The 24852-nt window shown below is 43.5% G+C and overlaps 1 protein-coding gene across 1 annotated transcript in view; it reads right to left on the reverse strand.

Moving 5' to 3' along the window:
• The window catches only part of cspg4 (chondroitin sulfate proteoglycan 4), a 77839-nt gene that overhangs the window by 12780 nt on the left and 40207 nt on the right, over positions 1–24852 (reverse strand). The window contains exons 2-6 of the mRNA XM_017430017.2: positions 20434–20597; positions 15765–19319; positions 13725–13913; positions 13288–13563; positions 6614–6790 (exon numbers count right to left, since the gene is read on the reverse strand). Coding sequence (XP_017285506.1) covers positions 6614–6790; positions 13288–13563; positions 13725–13913; positions 15765–19319; positions 20434–20597 — 4361 coding nt within the window. The remainder of the gene's footprint in view (positions 1–6613; positions 6791–13287; positions 13564–13724; positions 13914–15764; positions 19320–20433; positions 20598–24852) is intronic.

The raw sequence follows: 24852 nt of genomic DNA on the forward strand, positions 1-24852 counted from the left end.
GCCAGCAAAATGTTGTCTTTTGGGATCCTTTGTGCCGCCTCCGATACAGCCTTTCAGACTCGGTTGTAACAAATGCAATGTGAAGTGTATAATTTAGCTGCCTTACAGTCCACTGCGTGAAACATCCTGTTCGGTTTCACACTCCATCAAAGCTCCATCACGACGACACGCTGCAGCCACAGTTCAAAGCTGTAATCCATCATTACAGACGCCACGCTTTTTCTTTTTCTTTTTTTTTTGACTGTGAGATTGCGTCTTTGTTCCTCTCTAATGACAACTTTTATAACTGAGGACGAGTTCAAAGACAAGTGGAGTTTGAGTGGAAGTGAAATCAACAGTCCTGCTGTTGTTCACGGAGGAAAAAAAATAAAATAAAAAAATAAAGGCTGAAAATGTAAATGTTTGTTTACTGCGCGCTGGCAGAACTGATCAGCTTATAATGGTAATCAGAATTTGTGTAAGCTGAGGGGGGCAAAGTAGAAACAAAAGACAAATAAAACCTGCTGGTTTTTCTGTTTTTCTTTTTTTTTTTACAATGATTAGAAGACCGTTGTATTTAGGAAATGAAAAACTAAGACTTAAAATCATGAAGACCTGAAATTTAAATTTTTTTTTTATAAAGTCAGAAACAAAACCTGAACAACATCGACCATCATATCGTTGGTTAAGGTGTCTGTAAATTAAATATGTGTAGGAAGAATACGTAACTGCCACGTGGGTTTGTTTACCTCTGTGGAAACAGCCGAAGTGACTGAAACAGGTCAAACGTTAAACTTACGGCCATATTTATGGACCTACACACTAAGCCAGCCTAACGTGGGTCGGTCAGGTGACTCGAGCTTCCACATGGTTTTCAGCGGACTAAGCTTTAGTTACAGAGAGTGGAACCATTTTTCGGAGTTGCATTCAGTATGTCTGGAAAACTACCGGAATAAACTCTTTGAAACAGCAGCTCAGGACAACCTTTTTTTGTTAGGGTTTGAGATTTTTGAGTTTTTTTTTTTTGGTAATAGGGTTTTTCATTATGTTCTGTTTATGAGCTCCGTCATGGCTTGTCTTTGTTTCTAAGTTATCTGTTTTTCATTCTTATCTTCAGTTTTTGGTCCCCCCTATGTCTTGTTTCACTCCCTGTGTTATCTGCCACCTTCTCCCTCAGTCAGTATTATTCATTTTCAGCCTGCAACGCCCATCCTCACCTGTTCCAGGTTTACAATCACTCACCTGTGTCCAATTCCTTATCAGTCCCAGCCTATATATTCTGTTTTTTTAGCTTTCCATTGTTGCTGGGTCATTGTTTTGTTGTCTGCCACATTCAGGTAATGTCCTCATATCGCCTTGTGATCTTCAGTACATTTTGTTGTTTGTTTGTTTTGACTTTTGTTTTAGCTATTTCATAAATTAGTTCATTCTTTGAGCTCCCTGTTTTGTTCTGCATTCTGGGTCCATATCCTCCACCACCAGCAACAAACCAGGTTTGTGAATAGGTGGGTATATTAAAATTTGGATATATTACAATTAATGCTCTGTCATCCTTGTAAACCTCTCTGAAAAACAACACGATTGTTGCTTCAACAGCATCTAAATACTTGATTCACACAATCCTTATGCACATCCATCAATGGGACCAAAACTAAAAAGGCCAGAAGTCCACCTGAGACACATTCAGCTCAGCTGCTATTAAAGGGTTTTAACCAGCATTTACCACATCTGGTAGTAAAGATGTTTAAGTGTCATTAGAGCTGCTATGTGGTAGTGAGTGCTATTTCTTGTAATGTCCTGATGCATTCTCAAATATCCAGGTAGATAAATCTAACAAGGCTCAATCCTCTCGACGGGTGCTTCTTTGTTGAAACGTTTAATCTTTTATTCAAAAGATTAAAGATTCTTTAGTTTGAGGAGCTGTAAGCAAACTCAGTCTTATCAGAAGCACCTTTGAACAGTGAATCAACCAGCTGCTGGTGACACCCAAAACTAGTAGTTCACATGCAAACAGTCCTCCTGAAACCCAAACAGGACTCCAGCCAGCCACTGGGTGAAAAAGGACCCCAAATCCAGACCAGTGGTCACCTGTCTCTGCCTAAACTTTGTTATCTGATACGGATTGACTTGGTCAGGTAGATTTCCTTGTAAATCATTCCTCTGGTACCGTGTTACGGTTTAGGGGTACATTTTGCGACTGATCCTTGGCCACGAAAGGCGTGATGTCTACAAATAACGCCACAAAAGTCATCATTTTCTGGACCAAAGTTCACTGTTTTTGTAGTGATGGGATCGATAAATCTACAGAGACATTCCTGATACCTTCCAATCCTGCAGTGTGGTCTTTCCAGGTCCGCAGATAAAGAAATAAGCACCTTTAGTTGTTTTTAAAAAGTCAATTTAAGCTGCTCTCACTCTGGATGCAGTGTTTTTAAGTGGCTGCTGGGGCGGCAGAGGCGCTGGTAGGATATCAGTGGCTAATTTGAGCGTGATCTCCGGATCATCGACACAGAGGGGAGTTAGGCTGTGTTTCTGGGGGGGGACAGCAGGGCTTCTGGCTGTGTTTAAAGAGCCGAGATGAAATTTCCCCGAAACACGTAGCTCATCTTGTGATTTCACCCAGTCGGGTTGCTCGCGAGATTGATTTCAAACTGTTTCCAGATCGCAGCCGAGTCTGGTGATTGAGCGGCGTTTAAAAGCGCGGCCTCTGACAATAATACCCTTTCTCGCGTCCGACTCCTCCGTAACCTGCCGGGATGAGCGAGGAATACGTGTGCGAGTATTTCAGGCCCAAGCTGACAGCTGCATCTTATCAGCCCACGCCAACAAACAAAGTGTAAAATTGTATCCACCCTGCTGTTAAAAAAAGTCTGCAGAGATCCTGCGATACCGAGCTTTGGAGAATCTCCATCTCCTCGGGGCTGTTTGCCTCTCAGACCTAGTAATTTGATTTTGATTTTTTTTTTCCTCCAAGGCCACAGAGATGGTGGGTGAAAGGAGACTAACCCAAACAATCCGAGCCAAATCTGGAGTTTGTTAGAAAGGGGTGGAAGTGGATCTGTTTGCCTTGGAACAGAACACCCACCATCTTTGAGACGGCGTCCCGAAGCACTCCTCTGCCTTATCCCTCTCCTCACAGGAACCTCCAGAAAGGAGAGAGAGGTTCTTATAAGTCCAGGCATGCAGAGATGGCTCTGCTGATAATAATACCATCCACCTGGACAGGCTTTCAGAAGAGGCACAAAAATAATCTCAGCGAAACCCAACCGCTGTTATTCTGACACCACGTTCATGGCCAGTGCTGCTCTGGGTCGAAGGACAAGCTCCTGGTAAAAATGCAACAGCTAATATTAGTAATAATTTGAGATGATAAACACAGGTTTCTTAGAACGTCTCAAGTTAGCGATCACCACGCAAGCCTGTTTGAGCACAAACACTCTCTGATAATCTACAATCACCTCAAGTGACGCTGTTTAATTCGGTTAGAAAAAGTAACGGGTCCAATTTATATCTGTTCAAAGCAGAGCCAGAGTCAAATACACTAAATACAATACAGGTGTAGGATGTTAGAAAATGTTCAGTTTGACCAAAAAAAGTTGTCGTCAAATCTTCCCTTCGATTCTTTCCGAGCACCCACAGGGCAACAGCGGGGAGGAATGACTCCCTGGTAAGAGGAAGAAACCTCCAGCAGGACCAGGCTCAGGATGGGCGGCCATCTGCCTCGACCAGGTGGAAGGTGAGAGGATGAGAGATGTGTTTTTTTTTTTTTGGGGGGGGGGTGAAACTATGATGGACCCTATGAAGTCACATGGTTATCTGTGTTGGTGCAGCAAGGAGAGTGGCAAGAAAATATTAAGTTTTCTGAATGAGTTGCAGTACACTAAATCTTAAACTTAATTTAAAAAAAAACTAAAAAAAACTTGAATCTACCTTGAGTACATGAAGGAAAAAGCATCTTTTCCAAGGTGAATGAAAACCCTCAGGCAGCTGAAAGTCCTGAAGGTGAAAATATATACGATTACGTATATTTTAGCTGTATGTGCTCAGGAACCAAAACTGAAACAAATTACTATTTATTCAAAGCGACCACCGTACACGTCAGAGAATCACACACTGAAGATAAACACAAGACAAAAAACTCCTAACAGTTTTATAAATGTACGCCAAAAAACACACGTTCCCATTTCCTCTACGTCTGACAATGAGTTGAGTCACCTGTGGGAAGTACAGAAACTCTCAGCAACACGGACCGTGTGCGCGTTTCTGACAAAACGGACACAGCAAGCATCACCAATCTGCTTCTCACCGGCTCAGACGTTCCTCCAGTGCACTTCCCGGTCTTTCACACTAGATGGCCACGTTGGCCCACTCTCCACCTGGGATACGGCACTCAAACCGGGGCAGGTATTCTAAACTGATGATTTATATAACAATCAATGCGTTTAGCAACTAAGGGGATGGATCGCAAAATTCGATTTGACTGAACACAAAGGCTGATATTTCATTTCGGGGTTAGTAATGAAGTAGCTGCTACGGGCAGACGGTGTAGTTTGCAGGGAACTCAACAGGACACAATTATTTCTTAACTGTGTGAGTCCTTGAGGGTATGACGCTGTGGGACAAAAAACTCCCAAAGCCGTGGCCAGATTAGGGGTAAGATCCAGCGGTGTGTGCTGGGAGGTACGGCTGGACGGAACGGAGGAAAATGCAGATCAGGACGGCAACAGCGGTGGGGTTTCCAGTCTGATTTCAGCTCTCATCAGCCACGGCGTTACATAAAACTTCTGCTGCTTTGACAAGAGCTGAAAGAAACGTGCTGCACGTCTACGAGAAGGGTCGGGATTCAAACAATCTAAGATAGATTGATAGACGAGCCTGGAGTCTGATCATGACCATGTAAGCCATCATGTCTGATCATCGGCTACAGAGGTCACCACACACACACACACACACACACACACACACCCACACACACACACACACACACACACACACACACCCACACACACACACACACACACACACACACACACCCACACACATACACGCTTCCTGCCTTAAATCAGCCCGTGTTGCCGCTGAGCCAGCGCTGGCTCCGTGCGGGTTACACGTCCATATATTATTCCGTTCCACTCCACAGCCGCAGCAGAGGAGCGGCGGGGATCGGATGCCGCCCTCCACTTGCCAGAAACCCGCGGCCCCCGCCGACCATCTTGGTTTTTTCCAAAAATACGGGTTGCCAGGGAGACGGGGAGCCGCAGGGAGAGCAGGGAGGGCTGAATGACACAGTTGGTTTCCAGTTCTGCGAGCTGATTACCGCCGGCCTGACGACTCTCCCAGCCGAGGCTTCGAGAAAAGAAAAAAAAAACCCTCCTCTCTTTCACGACTGACGTAAATCAGTCGGAACGGTCGCCAAATAATTGGCCGCAACGTTAACAGACACGAGGAGCGGTGGAACACGAGGGACGCTTTTACATGGGACGCAGTCCCATAAATCAACCTCAGGCACAGAGTTGTTACCTCTTTTTTTTTTTTTATGAATGAAAAAAAATACCCAGTGAAAATGCAAAAAACTTTGTAGAAGTTGAGTTTTTGTGAAGCTCCATTAGAAGCAGCAAATCTGGAACCCCATTAAAAAGCCTAAAGATACAACATACATGAAACTGCAGGCTCATAGCTTGATGTAAGCACTTAGACAGCTTTCGTAAATTGAATTCCCTCTCCAAACAGTCGAGGAAACGCACGTTCACTCTGTTGTGGCGCTTTGAAAAACAAACCCCGCCAACGTCTGTTTAATTTGCCGCCTAAAAAAAAAAACATTCTGTGTTTATTTGCCCCGCTGGCACGCGGGGAGTTTAATTTCATCCAGGATTCATGACCTGCGAGTTATCGGCAGGAGTTCACTCGGAGTTCGTGCATTGTCAAACGCATTTGTTTTACATTTCACCGGAGTTTAGACTGATTCCATCAAGACACGATCAGTGTTTTCATTTAGACAAAATGTGTTTGCTGTTTAAAAAAAAAGAAAGAAAAAGAAATCATTAAATCAAGACTAAAGCCACATTCAAGCCACAAATGACTTGCTTTGAACAGATCAGAATCCCATCATTTTTTTTTTCATAAAACCATTCATTTGTTGCTCTCTTGTTATGGTTTTGGGTAGAAGATCAGAACAAGTGGGAACACAAATATCCTGCCAATCGACCATTCACAAGTCGGGTTTATTTCCACCACATCACAGCCAAGAAGCAACCCCCCCCCCCCAGCAAGGAAAACTGCAATACGACTCTCATTTCAGTGTTTTTGAAACGCTGTATAATACTGCACGTTTTCTGTACTTCGGGATGTCCACCTCAGAGGGAGACCTTAGGTCAGGGGTATCCAATCCTGATCCTCAAGGGCCACCATCCTGCATGTGTTACTTTTTTCCCTGCTCCAACACGCCTGATTCAGTGGTTAAATCACCTCTTCCTGTTCTGCAGAAGCCTGTTAATCACCCATTGATTCATATCAGGTATGTTGGAGCCGAGGAACAAGTACAAAATGCAGGATGGTGGCCCTTGAGGACCAGGATTACCCACCCCTGCATTTTGTGGTAAAAAGCAAATGCGCTGTCAAAGAGAGAAGCCTTTACCTCCAGGCCTGTGTTGCTCGTCAGCGTCGGCGGCTCGTCGTTCACCGGTAGGATTGTAACGGAGATGGCGACAGGCTCACTGCGGCGTTCGAGCTCATAGGCTGAGGCGGCGAGAGTAAAGCTGTCCTCTGTGGTCTCGGAGCTGTCGTGGATGTAGACCACCTGCCCGAGTTTCACCTGCAGGAGACAGAGAAGGCGGTCCGGATCAGACCCGAGCGCTTCGGACACACCAGGACACGGCGTCATTTCGTTTCTGTCGAGCTTCACAGTGGCGAAGGCTAAAATGGATTGGGGAATGTACAAATAAAAGGCTGATTACCCCAGGAGTTCTCGGGACTCCTCATTTAGTACTTGGTTAAAACACCTTTTGGACTTAATGACAGCCTTAGAAAGACGGTTCAGATCTTTGAAAGTGGGGCATTGAGGGAAGGCTGCGATCACGAAGAACTGACATCCTTACCTGTCGTAGATAGCTTTTAGAAGTACCTCAGATTGGAGGAATAGAGTTTTGGTTCTACAAGCTCACAGTTAGTCCAGGCAGGTACAAAACCCAAGAGAACGGCTGTCAGGCTTAAAACAAGTCCAATCTCAAAAGTGTTACAGAAATTCACCTGAACACAGTTTTCTGATTTTCACATTACATGGTTAGTTTGGCTAAAACATCATGATGTTTCTGCCTCAGGCTGCAAGAAGTTACAGCTAGCTGCCGCTGCTGGTATTTGCACTTGGACCATCAAATTTGCATTTGCGTTTTCGTGGGAAATGCAATTTCTCTAGTTGTTCATGACTTTTCCACAGAACCCCGCTTTAAACGATCTGAACTATTGCTTTAGAACGTTGTTGGAATCCTCCAACCTTTTGTTTGGAGGCTTCTGCCATTCTTTAAGCTAAAATCAGGCTGGATCCTCAAGATATTGTCAGAGTAAAGACATTTTAGACTGTTGTTGGCTAACTTAAACCTTATCAATCAGCGTTATTTGTATACTTTAAATCCCCATCTAGTGACGTAGTAAACCTTCCTAACTGTCGGAGCTCTTGTGCCCTTCGTGTACCTTCTCTTCACTTCCACCCTGATCAGTCTTCCTGTCAAAAGTTGAAGAAGAATGCTGCCATCATCATGTCTGATTATGGAGGGGGTATAGATGTAATGCAAGCTGCCTGGTTTCTTTAACTCAGAACCTTGGAGGAATGGGGGTGGAGTCATTGCTGGAACATAAAAAAGGATGTTGCTACTCGTGGTCCAAGAGACAATGAGGGATCTTTGGGCAAACTACAAGCAGGCTGTCATGTGACATTTAAGGAGGAATGGCATCTCTCGGCAGGCTACCAACAAGGTCATGATGGATAGCTAAGCGTCTCTGAGTAAAATCACTTTCTCTGTGGAAGTAGTTGTTCACAAAGGCAGCTGGCCTGCTGGTTTCCTGTCTGCCTAGTACCAATCATCCCAATCAGTCGGGAGGGTGGACGGTGACCAGCTTACTTACTTACTTTTCCAACTTAGTGCACATTCGAATACTAAAAGCAGCTTTTTTGGACCGTTTCCTTCTATTTTTCTCTAGATCTATGCCTCCAAACTACCTCGCAATGGAAAGTCCAAAGGAAACCGTTGTTCCCAAAGACGTAAAATAAATAACACCACAAAGGGGTTAACGGCATTAACGTGTCTGAAAACATCTGCACTGCAGCTTCCATCTCGAGTTCTTCAACAATCTATTTGCCTAATCAGTGTGAATTAGCCGTGCCAACGTCATTTCCCTAATAATGGGAGCAATTACAGCCGCATCAGTCATTTGGATTATTGCTCAGGCTATAAAAACATTTATTAGTCAGACTGCAAAAACATTGTCTTTTGGAGCTGTGGAGGAATCCTCCCTTGGAGAGCACACATTTATTAGCAGAAAGCCTTTGTTGTGAACTGAAGCATGTGGGCGCTTACCAGACAGGAAGGAACAAATAGATGCTGCTGCACTATAGTAAATGTAGGAATCTTTCAGGAAGCGGATTTGTGTTAGAATGAAAATTAACATATCCTTCCCGTCCTGCTACTGTGATCACTTACCATAAACGTGATGTTGTCTAATTCCAGGAAAAAACCCCAAAACCTTTTAGCTCAAAATGACGCATTCCATACAGCACACACTTATCCTTTAGAGCTAAATCAAAATCATTAAAACTGTTCACTACCCCGATCTTTATAAACAGAGGACGTTATAGCCATTATACAAGTGAGTAATGCAAACAGGTCATAAAAAAAGAACCAAGTTTGTAATAAACAGTTTAGAGCAACGCTCCTTTACACAGGAACTTTGGTCTTTAAAAAGAGTCTATAAACCTATTCTTTTTTGGTTTCTTGCCCAAAGTGAGAACATAAATGCCACACGCAGGTCTGTTTTTTATATATGGTAAATTAGCCAAGAGCTAGCTGGAGACAAGCTACATAAAATTCAACAGTGAGCTAAAAAAATACGTAAAGGCGTGTGGAAACACCACATTACTCAGGAGGTCTGTGGGTAAATGCAGCAGCTAAGTTCCACATATTGAGTAACGGCAGCACTTTCAATACATATGTCAATAAGAATATATCACTTTTTAATCTTTCATAACCTTGGCCTTATGTTACACACTGGCAGAATATCACTGACTCTAATGGAGGCTACAAACTAAAACTATATAACCCACTTTACAATAATTATATGCCAAAAATTAATACATGTGTCAGAAAGAATTTCCATTCATTTTAACGCAATGGCTGATCGGAGTTTTAAACTGGTGCTTGACCAGCCCCGAGCTCAAAATCCAACATGGCTGACTCACAAAAGAAAGAAAAGTTATGATAGTTTCAGTGATAAATGTTTTCTTTGAATGTACAGAGAATGTGGGTGTTTAATAAACCATTGTTTTTAACATGTATTTCTGATGGTAGCTAGCCTGGCCACTGAGCGTGGGTTTCCCAACGTGGAACTGGAACGCGGATATAAGTCGGGGCCTGACGTCATTCCCAGATTTGAGTTTAAAAATAAATAAGATAAATAAATTTGAAAGGAGTGAGTTTCAGAGTAGCTAGCTGCTACTTCCTGTAGCGGCTAGCCGAGCTGAAGTGCTAACGCTAGCTTGTACAGAAACAAGTGGAGATTCAGTTTCTTCTGTTTTATGTTATTTTATTTTTTATTTTTTTGTCCTGGTCTGTGTTATTGCTAATACCTTTTGTTAGCACCTCTACTTATAAGAAAACCCTCCCCCAATGTTTTTCAATGCTGCTAAAGTTACTTTTCAGCTAAGTTGCAAAAGTAATTGGAGCTGCGGCCCTGGTTGTTCTAATGCTAAAGGATAAGCAAGTTCTTTCTTATTTTACCAGAATAAAGCTAGCTGCAGGCACATTTCTTAATAGGCTAAACTAAACGTCTCCTAGCTATATTTAACTGGCTGGGAATGAGAGTTATGTTTTAGGTCTTAAATCAGATAAGTCATTTTCTACAATATTCTTTTTAGTGATTGTATTTAAAGAAGACAGGACAAAAGTGCTGTAACAGAAATATACCTATGTACAGCACACAGTGTACTTCTGTTCCACTGTTCTGTGTTGTCAATATCATATAAGTTTCACTGAGGCTGAGGCTCTCCAGCATAGCAACGAGCCGACCCCCCTCCTCTCCTCACACACACACACACACACACACGCACACACCTCCTTGTGGGAGAAAAAACAGACGTACAGAGACATCAGTCATCCTTTGTCGGGGCCAGCTCGATGGAAAACAGCACCTGCGGCCAGGCCGAGTGGACTCTGTGTTCGTTCTTCATGCGGGAGAAGAAACCCTCAGCCTCTCGCAACCTTCCTGTTCCAAAGGCCCGTAGCGCCGTACACGCACGTTAGCTCTGATGCCGCTTGACACGTTCGCAGCGCTCTCTCCCTCCGCTTTAAGGGCGGTTACAACTTTATCCAAACAAGGGCCAGAAAGCTCCCTGAATGTGTGTGTGTGTGTGTGTGTGAGGGGGGGGAATCAGGCTTGTAGTGCAGGAAGTGCCAAATGGATCCCATATGACTGGCATTCCTCTGGCCTACCCCCCCATCCTCATTACTCATCAGAGAAAGTCTCAGTTAGTTTGTCTACTACCCCAACGAACAGGTAGAGCCAATTTAGAAAAATACTAAAATCAGTGTTAGTTACTAGTGTTAGATACTAGGGGCATGATTTATTTTCTTTCATGTTTTATTGATGTAAAATGCCAGCTTCTGGATCGCTACTGTATCCCAGCAGCGTGGTAATGTAAAATGGAGGGGCTTGCTGCAGATTTGAGACCTAAAGGAGACCGGATCATTTGATTAAGTGACACATCTGGGCTGCACGGCTAATCACTCGTCTCTAATGGCTGATGTTGACATAGACTGGACTGCTTCGTGCTTTTCTTTTCTCTGTTTCAAGACAGGAGAGCCCCTCGGCCTAGACTCTATTTCTACTAACAGAACTGCTACTTTTCCCCTGTATTTGTTCATGTTTCCCATTAGAATCTTCAGTAGACAGTATGAGTAAGCCCAGCAGGAGCAAAGGGCAGGGCGTTGGCGTGCACCCACTCATTATTACAAAAATATACCAGGCCGTTTTTTTTTTGGCTTCAGGCAGTCTGAAGGCACCGTCAGTTTTTCCACCGTGGCTCAGCAAAACAGAGCTGGAAGACTGAAGGTAGATGTAGGACTCACAAGCTGCCTCCATCAAACCGTGTGTGCCGTTCACAACGCACAGTGTTTTTCCACTGCTAAGTACTCATCCATTTTTTAGACTATCCTGAACCACATGGAGGGAGACCAGATAACTGTGCTGTAGCAGCTTCCTCCTCCTCCTCCTCCTCCTGCCGTCTGTTGCAGCATAACAAACCCAAACCAGCGCTAACTCATCATAACCAGGGAAAGTTCCGCAGAGGCGTCCCGCTGTGGCAAAACAACCGTCGTGCAGTTGCGAGAGGAAAAAAAAAAGATTTCACTCTCCCCGGAGTCACTAAGATGGGAGAAAACAAAGATCTTTATTTTTTGTTTTTGTTTTGTTTTGTTTTGTTTGATTTTCAGAGTGAGCGAGCTCTTACGGGATGCTTTTTGGCTCCAAAACTGTGAACATTAAAACCGTTACATGTGTTTCGTGAAATATCTTTTGTGAAAAAGATAAGTAGTATAAGCCACATGATGCACGTACTCCACAGTGCATAACTTCTAATGAGTTCCGATCACATTATTAACGGTGACAACTTTGACGCTGTTTTGCAAAGTCTTGTAATATGAAGTGCAAATAGAAGGAAGAAGTAAAGAAAACCGAGAGACAGTGACATATTAGGTGCTTTTGGACCAAAAAGGACTCTCTGAGGGTTATATTGACTGTTAATTCCACTTTGGAGCGGTTATAAGGACACCCAGTCGGTGTTTACCTTTGTGTTTGCCAGTTGGACTCTGGTTTTGTGCTACACTCGGCCAACGGTGAGTGCGGCTGTGTCACTTATGAACATGACATCCGCTAACCAAAACAGCGGAGGACGCCATAGCTGGAGCTACACGTTGTGTTCCAAGCGGATTTTAAAATGCTCTCCACAAACATTCAGATCCAAATAAAGGAGTCAAGACTCAGAGGTCATGTTCGTGCCGCAGACGTTTAAAGAAGAGCACGCCATTGCAGACAGCGGGGACAGTTAAAGAGCTACAGCTTGCGCATTGTGAATGCAGTTTTAATAGTTTTGGTGCTGGGAGAGTGTTCAGCTTGCTCGGCCGATCAATGTACATTCATCTGTGGAACAATCACAACCCCATGTGTCACTCCAGAGGCCCTGTGGAGCCAAGAAAGTGACTCCACTGGAGCAGGAACGTAAGCAGGCCTGATAAATATAGGTTTAAGGACTACAAAAGACCAGAGTATCATCCATCCATCTTCTACTGCTTATCCATGGCCAGTCCATGGAGGCAACAGGTCCGGGAGGGAAACCCATACCTCCCTCTCTCCAGCAACACTCCTTAGCTCCTCTTGGGAGATTTGAAGGTGTTCCCAGGCTAGAGAGGATACATAATCCCTCCAGAGAGTTCTTGGTCTGCCCGAGGTCTTTTCCCAGTGAGACATGCCTGAAAAAAGCTCCAATCGGAGGCATCCTAATTGAATGCGTGAACCATCTCAACTGACTCCTTTTGATGCAAAGGAGCAGCAGCTCTACTCTGAGCTCCTCCCGGATGATGGAGCTCCTCATCTTCTCTCTAAAGCTGAGCCCGGCCACCCTATGAAGCAAACTCATTTCAGCTGCTTGTATCTCGTTCTTTCGGTCATGATTCAAACCTCATGACCACACGTGATGGTTGGAACATAAATGGACCAGGAAATCAAGAGTTTGGCCTTTCGACTCAACTCTTTCTTCACCACGACCAATCGAAGCAACACCCTTATTACTGAAGACAAGGAACCAATCTGTCAATCCGTCTCCCACTCCATCGTACCACAAGACTCCCAGATACTTGAACTCCTCCACGTAAGGCAGAGACTCACCAGACCAGAGTACTACCACCAAAAAAAAGCCAACTACCTCAAACGAACTGTGAAGTGGTTCCCTGTGGTCCTATATCACCTACTGTACCCATTCCAAAAGTGTATCATTATACAGATGTTTGCAGGTAACATAAACATTTTATCTGTACTAAGCCAACATACCTCGTCCCAAGAGAAGTCAGTGATTTCATCCCCCTTCAGGTTGCGGAGTTCGCCATGCTGCGGGTTCTCTTCCACAAAGAAGTGGACGATCGCCGATCTGTAGAAAGGATGCGAGATGTTCACAACCTCTTCGTTAATTGCTCTGCTGAGGCCTTCCTTCACAGTGAAGTTGGAGGTCTGGAGGGGAATAAAGCGGGGCACGATGTTCACTGTGACGTGCAGGTCCTCCACCGTGCTAAAACCATTGCTGACATCCACCGTGAAGGAGTCATAGCCCTGGAAAAATAAAAAAGGACGTGGAGATCAGCTACTAATACTCACTAATAAGCCTTTGGAGACAGAGGGAGTTTTTTGCCCGACTGTATCCTCAGATGGAGCATGAAGAGAAAAGAAGCTGTCACATCAAGGGAAGCAGAGGAAAATAAAAGGCCGTAAACCTGAATCGATGAAGACACATAAAGGATGTGCCCCTGATCGATGTCCTCCTGGGAAAAGGAGTGAATGTAGTCGAGGACGGGCGAGGCCGGGTCGTCTGAACTGTTTTTCAGCATGACCACGTGACCGAGCCTGGGAGGCATTTTGACTGTAAACATCATTTCTGAGGGCAGAATGTTCTCTTGCTCCGCCTGGAAGGCAAAGGCAGATGATATTAGTATTTTAACAAGCTAGTGTGAGAGAAGAAAAGAGAAAAAAGGGACAATTTTTATGTGACTGTGAATTTCGCCATAAAAACTGGGGCTGCCTTCATATAGGATCTGTTCTCTTGTTTATCATCATCCTCTCAATCACACAACAGTCGCAGCAGTTATTATTATCTTTACAGCGACTCTCTCAACAAAACATACAGATGAGCGTATCGAAGGTGATTTAGGGTTCAGTGCCTTGGTAATTTGCCTGAGCTGACTCAGATCTGAGGCTACACTCACAGGAACCGCTAAGAGATGATTAGAAACTGAATTCCAAATGGTTTGAAATAGGCAAACAGTAACGTCAGTAAGACCAATGTCCTGCTGTCTGTGGGGACTGTACTTCAATGTTAAAGTGGTACTTTAGATATGTTGATGAAAGGTTTCTTGTAATGTTACGAACAATTCACATACAGCGGAAAGCTTTTTCGGTTCGGAGAAATAGTTTAATTTGGACTAGGATCCACAAACTACTTCAAGCCAGGCCAGGACCACAGAGGATTGCTGCTGTCTTAAAAACAAATACAGTTTTTCAGAATTTCACAGCGGTTCACCTGAATGCTATCTTTTCTAAACCTATACACCACTGCCAATTTTGCCCCAGGGTGCAACAGCTAGCTGCTGCTGCTAATAGCAAACAGCCAAAGAATACCATGTAAATAACTCTGATGCAAAAGTGATGATTCGTTAAATGACGTTTGGATGAAGAGTTTGGAGATCAGAGTTTGTTTTAAGATGGCAGCAATTCGCTTTGGTCTTGTGTGTCGAGCCTGTTGGACTTAAACTCTTAACTGATGCTCTTCAAAACGTACCCTTTACACTGTGTAGTAAAGAGTTGACACATATTGTTGAGCAGCATTGCGAACAAAAATACGCTAAAACTGCATTTGTGACATTTGGGAACATTTAAACTGCTGCTTTGCCCACTGACAGATTTATGGTGATCCCACTTTGAGATGTTTTCTCATGAGTCTGAGGCCTTGGCCTGTCTAGAAGTCAGGCTTGTGTTTTCTTTTTTTCTTTCTTTCAGAAGATGAGGCTACTTTTCATTTCATAGTAAGGACACACGTCTGGACAAACTCCCAAAGGCCAGATCAACATTTTAGCTCTCAGACAGGTCGTTCTGTCAAGGCTTTTGTTCAACACATTCCTCTGTGGTATAAACCAAGGAGTCAAAATTGCAGTTTTAGCACGACTGCAGCGTTATGGAAAGTTCGAAAGAAACGATACATTAATGCTTTGAAAACAGTGTTCCTCATTATCTCTGAAGTTAAAACATACTCAAAGAAACACATGGTGTATTATGACTGGACCAACAATTTAAACTTCATTAATTGCTTCCAGGCTGAAGTGCAGGCGGGCACATCTTTGAAATAACACAAGGCTTCAGGAGGCTCCTGAGGGGATACTTAGTGCTCTGTTTTCAACACTTAATAGACTGCAATTTAGTGCATAAACTAAATTAAATGCAGCAATCGTACAGTTCTATCAAGACCCGCTTTTCATGTGCTAGATTAGAAACAGGGTTATAAAAATAGCAAAGTTAAGTAACAGTCATGTAAAAGCTTCCTTTAACAAAGGGTAAATACAAAGGACAATGATCTTTTTTTTTTCTTCTAATAATTACTGACACATTTAAATCTGTCTGGTTGAGAGAAAGGAATGCCTGTTGTGCCAATTAGTTTTGGATTTGCCATCAAAAGTCAAAGAGCACCTGAATATGACTGAATAAAGCAAGAAAATGCAATGTTTTTCTCAATATATTGTAGTTGAAGAGTCTGTACACATTACCTTGAGATGATCCTGGCTGATTATGGTGTGCTCTCCCTCATAGGAAATGATTACCTCATTGGTTATCGCCTCCGGCCCAGAAAGGTAACCTTGCCTGAGTATTTTGATCTTGAATATACCCTCTTCAGAGTGACCTTTTGCCTTTACAGTGAAGCCAAACGAGTCCTTGGACCTCAGACTCTCATAGTTGTGCTCGTACGACACCACGCCTTTCTTCAGGTCCTCCTGGGTGAATTCTAAAGCCTCGATCCCGCTCACAATGATCCTGCCATCACTGGGTGGCGAAGTGATCTGGAACTTGATCTCCCGGTCATCTCTGATGTCCATGTTGGAGTCGGCGCTCAACAGGGAGGTGTCAAGAGTCTTGGTGCTTCCGTGGTCAATGTTGATAACAGCGTTGTTAACCACATGCAGGTAGGGCTCGCCGGCCTGAATCTCGAGCAGCGAGGTGGTTTTGTGGAAGCCATCTGACACCTGCAATACAAACTGTGCCCAATCTGCTCCCTGGTGAATGAAAAGGATCTTCTTGTCTCTCAGGTCATCTTGAGTAAAACGGAAAAGGGGCTGCTGTGGGTTAGATGCTGAGACGATACTTCCCGAGAAGATTCTGTCTCGAGCGTAGACAATCTGAGTGTCATTGAAACCCGAGTCATCGTCTTTAAACTTAATGACATCAGTGGTGAGCAGGCGCTGACCGTGGCGGACGACATTGAGGACTTTGTCCACTATTCTCACTGGAGCATGCTCGTTCTTGGACTGGATCAGTATTCTGAAGATGCCAGAGACTGTTTCAGACGTGTTTGAACTTTGATCAGTTGCTGAGAAATGGAACTCGTCGCTGCTTGTCTTGGAGCCATCGTGCTTGTATATCAATCTGTTAAGCTGGAGATCTTCATTACTGAAAATCCGAATGGCCTCGTCAAACCTAGGTTCTCCAGGTGGAGAGTCTCTTATGAGTCGTCCATGCTTTGGCCCTTGCCTGACCTGATACAAAAATTCAGTGGAACTTGGAGACTGCAGCCAAAGGTAGTTCTTGTTCAATGTCTGCTCACCCCCTTGCAAAACTACCAGCTCTTTGATAGTCAAAACGTCATTATCCAGACCGGCAGAAATGCTGATTGGGAAGGCATATAAAGGAGAGTACTCGCCATCAGCAAAAACTCTGAACTCGAACTGGTCAAAATTATCCCCAGCTGTTTGGACCCTGTAACTGATAGCATTATCCGAAACGTCCTTCTGGGTGAACACATCCCCCTCAACCAGCTCTTCATCAAATCGCTGAAGACTACCAAGTGATGGAGCGTTGACAAGGATGTATTTAATTGCTTGTGGATTTAGGTGTTTATTCATTACGTCTGCCTGAAGCATTGTGAGCCCAATGATTGTTTTCTCACCAGGCCTGATTGTCAACGGTATCAGGTTGGAAACCTTCACTGGTGCGGGGGAGATCGTGACAAAAAGGCTGCAATTCAAATGAGAAATTTGGCCCAGACGGACATTAAATTGTAACTCATCTTTCACAATGTCTTCCTGGTTACTCAAATCTGTGCTAAAGTATCTGATTAGCCCTTGATCTAGATGGGATTGGTGGAAACTTGTGACTTCCTCGTACATGCCATTGCTTGTCTTGATTTTCAGTTGACCGAACATTGGAGGTTGTGTGACGTTATACACAATGTCTCCATCAGGAGTATGAAAAGGAACATACAGATTCTGAACACCTATGGACACATTGCCTCCTTGGATCAAAGTAAGGCCAGTTGTGCTGGTAATAACCTTATGTTGTTGTTTCACCAACAATTCAAATTTGCCGGACTGGATCACTGACTGACCGTCAGACACTTTTACTGTGATTTCCCCACTGCCACCTTCTCTGTGTACAAAATAGATATTTCCGTCCCTCAGCTCACTGCAAGTGAACTCTGAGATGCTTCTCCCTGGTTGCTCATCATTTTCCAAGTAACCAAAATTCACGGAAGGCTCTACGGTCACTGTTACTACTAATTGCTCACAGCTCAAGCCAGAATACAGGACTTTAATGAGACTGGGACCCATGCGTGTTCTGCCCTTTTCTGCTATGAGAATTTCTTCTCCCCACACTTGTGGTGGGTCTTGTGGCGGGTCTTGGGCGGGAACAATCATGACAGGGAGTGTATACTTTTGAGGAGTTTTTAAACACTCTGGAAGGTAGCCGTTACTCTGAGCAACAACCTCAAACTGAATCTGGTCCCCTTGCCTTTCGTTTCCGTCATGCATGTACTTAACTTTGTTGTTGACAACATCCAGGAGGGTGAACTTGTTCACTTGCCTCCTGCTAACGTTGATGTCAATCAGGCCGTACCAGGGATCACTCTCGAGAGTAAAGATAACTTGAGACTGACGCATTCCTGCAGCCGCCAGGTCAAATGTAGGGTGTAAGTTGTAAATATCAAGAAAGGCTTCTCCTCCATCTGGTACAAACAAGGGGGTGATGTCAAGAAACTTGGTAACATTTCTGAATATCTCAGGCCAGTCGTCTGTTGGATAACAATCTTGGTCATTTAATTTGGGGTCAGTATATAGAATATGGACAGTTGGGGGAGTTGTTGTTGCTGTTGTTTCATCATAATAAGCTGAGTAGTCATAGTCATCTCCTTCACATTTAATATGAACATCTTTGGTCACCAAAGCATCCTGCAGGCTTCTGTGCTTCAGGTTTATTCTGATTTCCCCTAAGCATCCAATGAAAGACTCAGATGTCATGCTCTCATCAAAGCGACCCAAGGACCCGCTGTCATGAAAGACTTGTTTCATTTTGCCCTGGATGCCGCCAATGTATAAGTTTCCAATCAAATCCAGTTTTTCTGACGAGTCAAGGGGAATGGAGGATGCCTGGCTGTCTATATTAAGAGTAAAAGAGTCCGGGTTGAGTTGAACCTTAACTCTGTGCCACTGGTCATCATCCAGCATCACCTGGGTATTCTCAAGTTCCTGCATCCCAGCTCCAAGGTCCAGGATACCTTTAAGATGGCCTTTTGTGATGCCAATAGCAATGAAGTCTGATTCTTGGCCGTGGTGAAAAACAAGTAGAGCGTCCTCTATGGTGGTTTTCATGAGGAACTCCAAAGTCCTCGAAGCGCCAGCAGGCCCGCTCCATGTTGGGAAGGACACAAAGGAATCAGGAGTGCTGAAACTGATCGCCTCCCCATCCGCAGCCTCGAACTCTTCGCTGCACTTTTCCCTCGTGTCGTGGCAGTCCCTAAACACCGAGGCGAGAATGTCAAACTGGTGGGACACAAATTTGATCTCGCTCATGCAGCCCCGGAAGGGGGGGATGGCGTTGCTTAGGTAGGGAGCGTCCAGGTCTCCAGTTCCTCCGAGCCAAACTCCCCGGTCAATGTTGAGCTTTTCGCCATCGTCGTCCACAGGGACATACGTAGGATAGAGATCATCAATGGTCATGGTGAGCTGGCCATCCTGCAAAGTCAACAAGACTTTGTGGAGTACAAGGTTGTTGAGCTGCACCCCCTGAGATGAGGACAGTTTCACTTCTCCAGTCCCCAGGTTCATTCGTGCCTGTCGGGAAATAAAAAGGATTTCTTTAGTTTAAATATTTTCTCAGAACTTTAATATTTATGAGCAAGAAACTCCCTCTGGACAACATTAAAAAAATACTTTTTTTCAGTAAAGTCTGTACATTTTTCCCTTCTTTTGTGTCTCCTTATTTGATCAGCCACTATGTTTTTCCTTTCATTTCATGTCATTTTTGTTGAGACATTTGTTGGCTTCCTATTTTGTAAACAATTATCTTGATTTTAGTTTAGTTTCCTCAGCCTCTTGCAGGGCCTTTTTTGGTACGTTTTTGTGTGTGATTTTATGATTATTTAAACATTTTGGATCAATTTATAAAATTTACCCTGCTGACTGCTTGAGCCTTTCTTTCTTTCTTTCTTTCTTTCTTTCTTTCTTTCTTTCTTTCTTTCTTTCTTTCTTTCTTTCTTTCTTTCTTTCTTTCTTTCTTTCTTTCTTTCTTTCTTTCTTCCTTCCTTCCTTCCTTCCTTCCTTCCTTCCTTCCTTTCTATCAAAATAAAGTTCAAAGTTTTGCTTTACATCACAGTTGATATCTATTATATGTAGAGACATACTTGACTTATGGATTGACTGATATTTGGAACAAATATACACAGACAAAAATCTGAAAGACTGACAGCATAATCTTAACACTGAAAAGGGGAGCAAGGCCTTACAAATCAAAGTTGTTCAGCTTCACTTTTGTTTAAAATAGTATCTTGATTGAACTGGCTTCTCTCTGGATGATTCAGTCCACAAAGACTGCACACTTAAATTTGTGTGAAAACTATGAGTCATAAGCTGTCATCTTCAGTCACCAGATCTGAGGTAAGTTTAAGACCATATTAGAAACGTTGGGCTGACCTATAATACAACTATTTCCTTCTGCCTGCACTGAAGCACCAAATGAGGGAATCTATTTTGGAAAACTGTGCATGTTGGTTCCATTGGATTTCCAGAGTCACGAAGGACTGATGCCAAAGTACATTATAACTGACGAGCGAAATAATAAAAAAAAACATGTTACTACAACCTGCTGGACAGGCCAAAGTCAAATATAATCAATGCATTAAGGTGGATGTTCTTTTGCACTTTTTAAAGCACAGTTAACCTTCATTACCTGTAGCTTCCCATTTAGGAGCTCAAGAAACACGTAGTCCTCCATTCCTGCAGCCAGGAGCAGGAGCCCACTCCGGCGACTTGTCTTGATCTGCAGAGACAGCTGGAAGGTGGAGACATCTTGGACGGCTTGTAGGTGGCAGAAGCTGTCTCCGAAATAGGATTCTAGAAAAAGAGGACACCATGTTAAACTCAACGTCATCAGGTTTATTTCTATTACGTACAGTTACCAGCTTTTCTCGTACATTGAAATAAAACATTTTTTGCGTATCGTTCATTCCACAAACATAGAACTGGAAGAAATCGAAAGTTGTTACTGTGGGGTTGGTTTGGACTTCACTCGAAGATAAGGAGAACATAAGACAAATTGCCAGGCTGAGACATGGCAGGGTAGAGCACTAACAAGAAGGCGAAAGCCCAGATGACGGCGGATAAGATGTTGACAGAAGACGGCAAATCGGTCATTAGTACAGGCTCACGGAAGAATTGCGACAAAAAGATGCTGGAGAACGCCAGAACAAAACATCACACCGATGAAAATTACAGGGTTATGCCTCGGCAACTTGGAATATGTCATGCATGTAACTTTTTCATCCCTCATCCCCATTTTATGTTCCAGGAATGTTAGAAATGCATCATATATGTCTCAAGACCAAATATCATCACCTATTGGAAAAAAAAACAAAACAGTCAAAATATGCCAACATACATGGATGCGCAACAGCACTATTAGGAATAAAGCCAAATACATGAAGTCATATGACAGCTGCTGACTTAGCTCTGAATTAAAAAAAAAAATTGGGAAGTTACAGAACCCAGATTTGATGAGTATTTCTCAGTCAGACCTTCCTGTGAGCTCATTTCTACATTATTCAGTGATCTCCAGCCAGTCGTGGCTAAACAGGAGCTTTCCTGTGGCTTCAGAGGGACTCTCTGACTAAGACATCAGCCTGTACTCCTGCAGAGGCCTTTCTGAGCGTATACGGAATGTTTGGGTGCAGGATTTCCCAGGCTCGGCTTGTCTCAGTTTCGGTGCTATGCTAATGGGGCCACCTGCCTCGGACTGAGCTCTTTGGGGCTCTTGACAAAATGTAAAACCAGGGAGGAAGTCAATTAATTACCAGCGCACACGCTCTGAAATTAAAATGGATCACTTCCAAGACCCTCTTTTCAGACGTCTCGGGCAGGAGGCTCCTTCCGTTAGCCGCCCAGTTGCTCTCAGAGGGCCGATCGTTCGAGACACGGAAAGCCAAAGGAACACGGAGAAATCTGATTCTGCAATGCCAGGATGTTATAATACCCTGGAATCGCCAAGCAGAGCAAGACGGCGCTTTGAAAAACGCAGAACATTCCTGTGAGGCTGGGAGGGCCAAAACATTCCCTCAGAATTGACAGCGGCATCCGACAGGCTGGCAGGTCGGCACAAAGCAAAAAAAAAAAAAACTCTCAGACTCAGCTATCTCAGAAAAGATTGTTTTAAAAATAAAACAACAAATCACTCACGTTCAGAACTACAGATGGGGGAAAAAAAGTATTTTCCCAAGACCTAGGCAAAATATGTGTGTGTGTATTTAAAAAGGGCAGATGGTGTCTGTGTTGCGTTTACGCTAATGCCAACTTCAAGACACTGAGGGCTACGTTTGTCCTTTTGTTTCTCATTCTGGAAATGAAACCCCCCCATTGAAAATCTACGGCAAACAATGAAAATGGGAGCAAAGGCAGCCTTTTGATGTCGGCGAGGATGAAAGCGAAGCGGTTATCATCCCGAACAAGCTTTTGTTTGGCTAAAAGGCATTTGCCTCAGGTTAGCACGGCTGCTCAAAGTCAGGGAGGAAAAGTGTCAACACCGGGTCAAAAAACAAAACACACTTAGACTTTTGACTCCATATTCATCAAGAAATAATCACCATAAAAAGACGATTAGGGTGACTCAAAATGGAAAGTTCAAAAAAATCCTGACTACCAAATACTAAACTACATATACAATAATACAAGCTGTGTGTTACCGTACATGTCAAACACACACACAAAACAACAGGAAACACAATAAAATCCAACGGGATTATTTAAACATGAAATGGAACTGAACATGAAAATATAATTTGCTCTGCTGCGTCAATCGAAATGATCCCAATGCCGCGTCATTCGTCTTTAAAATGGTCCTTTTGGGCACCTGTTATTGTTAGCGGGTTCTGACTGATAGTTCGGTTCAGGCAGTTTGGGTCGGGGCTAGGACAGTTATTAAATGTAAAAAAAAAAGGCTATAGCTAATTGCACTGTAGTCTGCAGGTGGCAACTAATAACTGGGAGGGAAATAATTATTTTTCTTTTTTAAAGCCAAAGAAGAATCCACTTCAGCTTCCCAGTTCCTTGAACCAAGGTTTAGTTGGAGTGTTCGTTGAGCGCGGGGGAAAAAAACATAACGGAAGGAGAGAAAAATACCAAGACAAATGGGTGGATTTTTTGGGTTTAGATTCAATTTGTTGACGTTGCCTTCGGGAAAACGGGGAAAATTTTCTAATGCCGTATGACATAAGAAAAGGGCTTTGCTATGTGCAGCGAGCTCAAACCTGGAATTCATTAGTTTTCCATCAAAGCCGAATCAAACCTCGTCTAAATTGGGTTTGCGAAGGAAAAGTGGTTTCAAAATAACTTAAAAATTTTTTTTTTTAATTTTTTGTCCTTTGCAATTTTAAATACTGCGCCTTAATATGTTCGCTGTGCAGAGAGACACCACTGAAATAAACGCATCTTTAATGAGGAAACCCTTAAAAATGAACCGTGCTTCTTTGGTTTTTCGGATTTCTGAACAAAATGCTGCATTTTTTGTCTTTAAATCGTGGGAAGAAATCCAATACAGCTGAGTTAGCTTGCTTTTAAAGTTGCCAGTATCTGAAAACCATTATCTGTGCTCCCGAGGACACGGGCCTGAGCCGTGAAACTGCAACCACGCCGTCAGTCTGTGGACTTCTAACCACATTAAAGACCTTGTGCAGCTGCCACACCCCTCCTCACACTGCCTCATTGTTTATAGAGCAAGAATCCTGGGGTCGGGCCAATGCAGATGGCTATAATTCGACGACTGACTGCGCTTATAATTCGCAAAGGAAACGGAGTCTTCCTCCTTTTTTTTTTGTCACGGCAACTGGATGAATTATCCTTTTGTTTTCCTCCTGGTCCACGTCTCGGCCCTCCTTTGGAGTCCCACCTAGCAGCGCGCGAGCCCAGAAAAGCCACGATTACAGGTTGATTAGACACACCGAGTCAGCTTGGATAGATCAGCCACTCCTGTAATATTTCACGTCACATGTCTTGGCTGTTAGCAAAATATCTCACAAATCACTGGACTGATTTGAATGGAACTCCCAGACAGTGATTAGCTGCGCATCAAAACCGACAAACCTTTTAGAGTCCAATTTAAGATGGACGCCAGAGCTAGTCAACCTTAATAAACACAACAATGGCTCTAACTCTGAGTCCTAATATTTGCCGAAGTAGTAGCTGAGCGTCATCCTCAACACGTGCTCTGAGAGCCAACAGGTTGCTTTTTTGTTTAAAGCTTTGCCATGTGAGCTGTCAGGCGATATGCATTTCTTCCACGTTATTTATTTTAAATACAAATATAAATTTGACTTGTCGACACTGTTCTGTGGAGGAGGAGGAGGTTCCTCGGATATATTTATTTCCCCCCCTTTGATTGCACCACGGTAACTGAGAGAGGAACCTAAACAAGGCTTTTTTGTTGCGTAAGCCATGGTTACACCACAGCTGGCTCATCTATAAATAGAGGCTGTGCTGGTAATTCCTCGCTCTTTCTGGGCTGTGCCTGCTACAGCATGGCAGAATGTCCTCAGGGTGTAATTATGCCAAGGCAAGGGGTGTTGTTACCCATAGATAGAATTGTGGAGCAGTTCTCTTTGCAGTGGCATTTAGCATCGCATTTAAGGCTGTCATTACAGCCATGACGAGCAATTACATCTCTCTCAAGGGTCAACAGCGCTCGTGCTCGTTATAAATGCTGTTTTTCTAATCATGTCAGGAAAAACACCATTTATGAGCTTTTTTAAAAGCAGGGCTTAAATATAGATTTGTTTGTACAACGTCGTAGCTGTTGGACCGATCGTTAAGAAACAAATTTTTTGATGTCTTAAATGCGAGCTGCTGCGCATTTTTTAAAGCATTCACTAGTTTAAACAAATATGAATGATGTTAAGTCACTGATGATGTTGGTTAGTTGTGGTTTTAGTTTAGTTCAGACAGAACAACTGTTGTTACACTGAGTCTGTACCCACAAATTCAAACTGAATTGATGGGTAAAACCTCTGCAAGGATTAAAGCAAAAAAAAATGTTTTGACTAAAATATATTTTCTACACTTAATCATACAAAACCATCCCTTTAGAACCCCCCCCCCCCCCCCC

The sequence above is a fragment of the Kryptolebias marmoratus genome, linkage group LG11 (assembly GCF_001649575.2).
Source record: "Kryptolebias marmoratus isolate JLee-2015 linkage group LG11, ASM164957v2, whole genome shotgun sequence".
NCBI classification, from domain to species: Eukaryota; Metazoa; Chordata; class Actinopteri; order Cyprinodontiformes; family Rivulidae; genus Kryptolebias; species Kryptolebias marmoratus.